General features: G+C 33.3%; 1 protein-coding gene across 1 annotated transcript; it reads left to right on the forward strand.

Annotated features, from left to right (window-relative positions):
* Positions 1–2014: 2014 nt before the first annotated feature.
* On the forward strand, positions 2015–2659 carry LOC128127222 (extensin-1-like). Its single transcript, XM_052765656.1, has one exon. The coding sequence runs from the start codon at positions 2015–2017 to the stop codon at positions 2657–2659; it is 645 nt and encodes a 214-aa protein (XP_052621616.1).
* Positions 2660–4600: the final 1941 nt, after the last annotated feature.

Consider the following 4600-nt stretch of genomic DNA (forward strand, 5'->3'; position numbering starts at 1 on the left):
TACCCCTCTCTCTCTCTCTTTATATATATATATATATATATATATATATATATATATATATATATATATATATATATATATATACTAGTTGTGAAACCCGTATGTTATACGGGTTGCATAAAACAAAAAAATTAAATATGAAGGTTTAAACAAAAATTTAAAATTTAAAATTTGAATTTAAAAGGAAACATATTCAATAGTATATGAGTTGTAATATTGTAATTTAATTGTTGCTTTCAATTAAGATAATTATTAATTGTGTTGTAAATATGATGTGTTAATTAAGAAAAGATAAACAATGAGAAAATGACAAATGGGAAAAAAAATATTCAAAAATACCAAAAAATGACATGTATCCAAGTTAATGAGAAAGTGACATGTGTCAAAATTATATATATATATATATATATATATATATATATATATATATATATATATATATATATATATATATATATATATATATATATATAAGGTGAGTTTCAATAGAGAACCATAATCAATAAGGAACCAAGGAACCAATCGTAAGCGTCGGAATCATAGTAATCAACGGCCAAGGAAATGGATGTATATTTTTATATTGGACGCACACACACTGGATTATACCAAAAAATACACCACTTTATAAAAAAAACGCATCTGTTTTTTTCATTTAAAATTTTTTTAGGCCACATTTTGTATAAAAAAAAAACACCAAATATACCGTTATTCTCGATTTTTCGTCCTATTTTCATAGAGATCCATATTGATATATAAAAAATGAACTTTTTTTTTCGAAAAAAATCCACTTCATTTTGTTAGTTTTTTCAATATTTAAGTTTATTTTTATAAAAAAAACTAATTATACGAAAAATATTAATTTTTCGTACTCTATTAATAAGCATCAACACCAGCAAAAAAAAAACCTCGAATAGTATAGATTCACACTGTGAATCTAAACTGTAAATATTTCAATTTTCAACATTCACAATGTGAAAAAGCTCGATCAGTTCAGATGCACATTATGAATCTGACTTACTGTTTATTATACACACTATGAATATGAAAAAGTTAAAAAAAAAAAAAAACGTCAATCAGTGTAGATTCACACTCTGAATCTAAACTGTAAATATTTCAAATTTTAACATTCACAATGTGAAAAAGTTCGATCAGTTCAGATTCACACTGTGAATCTGACTTACTATTATGCACACTATGAATTTGAGAAAGTTCACAATATGATTCTAAACAGGTTCACAATATGAATCTAAACAGGTGCACAATGTGAATCTGAACTGAAACACAGTTTTTTTTTACCCGAATATTAATCTATGTTTAAAAAGTATAAAAAACATGAATTTTAATATATTTATTATTTTTTTTTCTATAAAAAAATATACCTTAACTTTTCAACAAAGAAAATGAAATGAGTTTTTTTCGAAAAAAAAAATCGTTTTTTATATATTATTGTGGATCTCTTTGTAAAGAGGACGAAAGATCGTGAACAACGGTATACTCGATTTTTTTTTTCGATAAAAAAACATGGCCTAAAAAAATTTAAACGAAAAACGGAAGTGAGTTTTGTTATAATATGATGCATGTGCGTCCATTGTAAAAGTCTACAACCATTCCTTCTGCTGTTGATCGCTTTAAATTTTGACGTTTTGGATTGGTTCATTGGTTCCTAGATTAATAATAGTTCTCTATAGGGAGCGTTCAATCTAGAATATTTCTTATTTCGAGGAAATTTAAGAACAAAATTGAACCATACAATTTTTTTAAACTAAAATCATCATATAATATTAATATAAATCAAAAAATAAGTAAACAAAATTAAAAAACCCACTAACCAATATCACTCATCACCCAAACAATATCATCCACCACCACCACCCGTCACCCCCACCCACCCCCACCACCCAACATCATCATTACCACCAGCCACCACTAACCCTATCCACCACCCACCACAACCACCAACCACCCACCACCACCATCCACCTCCACCACCCATCACTACCACCCACCTACCACTATGACCACCACATGCTACTACCACCAACCACTACTCACCACTCATCACCACTACTACCACCCATCACCACCAAACACCACTACCTGCCATAATCACCCCTACCCACCACCCACCATAACAACCACCCACCCATCATTACCACCCACCACCACTATGACCACCTCCCATCACCCATCACCACCACCCGACACCATCTCCCTCACCACCACCCACCACAACAACCACCCACTCATCACTACCACTCACCCACTACCCACCATTATGACCACCACTCGTCACTACCACCAACCACCACCCATCACCGCCACCCATTTCTACTACTTATCACTACCACCCACCACCCTCCACCACCAACCACCCACCACCCACCACCCACCGCCACCACCACCGACCATAACCACTCATCACTACCGACCACCATCACTCCCACCCACCACCCATCACCACCACTGGCCTCCACAACCCATCACCACTACCCATCACCATCACCGACCACCATCAACCATCATCACTACCCACCAAAACCACCGGCCACCACCCATCAAAACCCCTCGCCACCATTACCTCACCTATCACCCACCACAACCACCACACACCACCACCCACCCACCCACCACCTTATATGTCACCCCCACTGCCCTTTAACACCACCAAACATCACTACAAACCACCACCACATGTGATTATGTGTATATAACCACATGTGATTATGAGTATCTAATCACATATGATTTATATAGACAATATTCTTTTTGTCCATATAAATCATGTGATTATATATATATATATATATATATATATATATATATATATATATATATATATATATATATATATATATAATCACATGTGATTAGATATATTTAATTAAATGTGATGATATATATTTAATCGCATATATCATTTTCGTTCTTTCGATTCAATAATTATTTTTTTCTCAACTTTAATCATATGTGATTAGTGATGGGTTTTAGCCATAAGAACTTTCCTATGTGCGCATGCAAAACCCTAATGCCCGGATCTAGGCTTTCTAATAAACATGCTTTGAATCCAAGACTTCTAATTGCTAATTAGGTTAAATAAGAACATTGAAACAGATCTAGAATCATACCTTTGAGTTCCTTGTTGATCTTGAGGTCTTGGAGCTTCTAGAGTCACAAATGTCACTCCTCTAATGGCTTACAAACACCAAAGCAAGGAGGATGATTTGGGAGAGAGGAGAGGGGAGGAATTTCGACCAGAGGTTCCTTTCTTTAGGTCAAGTGTCGAATTCCATCAGTCATAGGGTCTATTTATACTTGTAGACTCCTTAAGGATTACAGATAAGTCCCTATCAGATAATCTTCTCTTAAGGCTATCCAAATCCATTCCTAGATAATCATATGGACGATTTTAGCTTTCCTAAAGCTCTTAGAATCCGTCCATAGTATATCCAAACGGATTTACAGTCCAAAGCTTAACTATCAAACAATTGACAGTTTATACCCCTTTATTTAATTAATCTCTTTAAGTCACCAAATTAATTCTAATTAATTCTATGACTTATATTAATCAAATAACAAATATATTATTCATTATATTAATCTTATAATATAATATTTACTCTCTCTTAATAAATCATCCTATCAAGTTGCTATGGTGAAGGCAACCCAAAAGGACCATGCACAACCGGATATAGTTACAGCCTTAGACACTATTCCAACAGTCTCCCACTTGGATAAGTCTAGTAACTATTCAAGTACAATTCGGTTTGCAATCGTAGCTCTCAAAGACGCTGTCAACTCTGATCTAATCAATCTTGTCCTTTAGATAAGGGAACATACAGTCCTCTGTTAGATATCATGCTGACAATCCTATGGAATGGTTAGTCAAGCATTTAGGTTTCTCGATCTCTGATTTATTTGACATAGAACTTAATCGAACACATCAATTCAGTTCTGACCGGGCCCGGCACATAAGTCAAATCAAATCATCGAGCGGCCGAGATATCTCTTTTACCTTCTTAGATAAAAGTTACAGATAAACTTCGACTTATATGCATTTACTTATTCATTAACCAACTATACACAACAATACGTTTTATAACATCAAGTTACTGATGCGGTTTCGTATTATCAATGTACAATCAATTGACAAATAATAAACCATATATCTAGGTTTTAAGACTATATGATATTATCGTCTTGCGATCACCTTTTATATCGTATTCCATAAGGTGATTCCAGCAAGCGTGGGTTTATTCCAATGCTCAAAACTAGTTCATAAGCACTCATGAACGTTGCAGCAGTCCTTTGCTATGTCTAACACCATTTAGACATTCTACACACCAATTCATGACAATCTTCATTCATATCTACTCCCAACATATGAACGATTGTGAACCATTTGAATAATTCGATTATTCCTAATAAACTCAATTATTCTGGAAGTCAAAACATGCAAAATGAAACAATAGGTAAACAATTAACATAAGATAGTAACATTACTCATAAAAAAACTCCTTTATTTAATCATCAAATGTCAATTACGTTTATCTATTACACGTTTCTAATACTATCTAATCTATGCTAATATCATCCTTCAGCC

This window comes from Lactuca sativa, chromosome 1, assembly GCF_002870075.4.
Source record: "Lactuca sativa cultivar Salinas chromosome 1, Lsat_Salinas_v11, whole genome shotgun sequence".
In the NCBI taxonomy this organism is placed as follows: domain Eukaryota; kingdom Viridiplantae; phylum Streptophyta; class Magnoliopsida; order Asterales; family Asteraceae; genus Lactuca; species Lactuca sativa.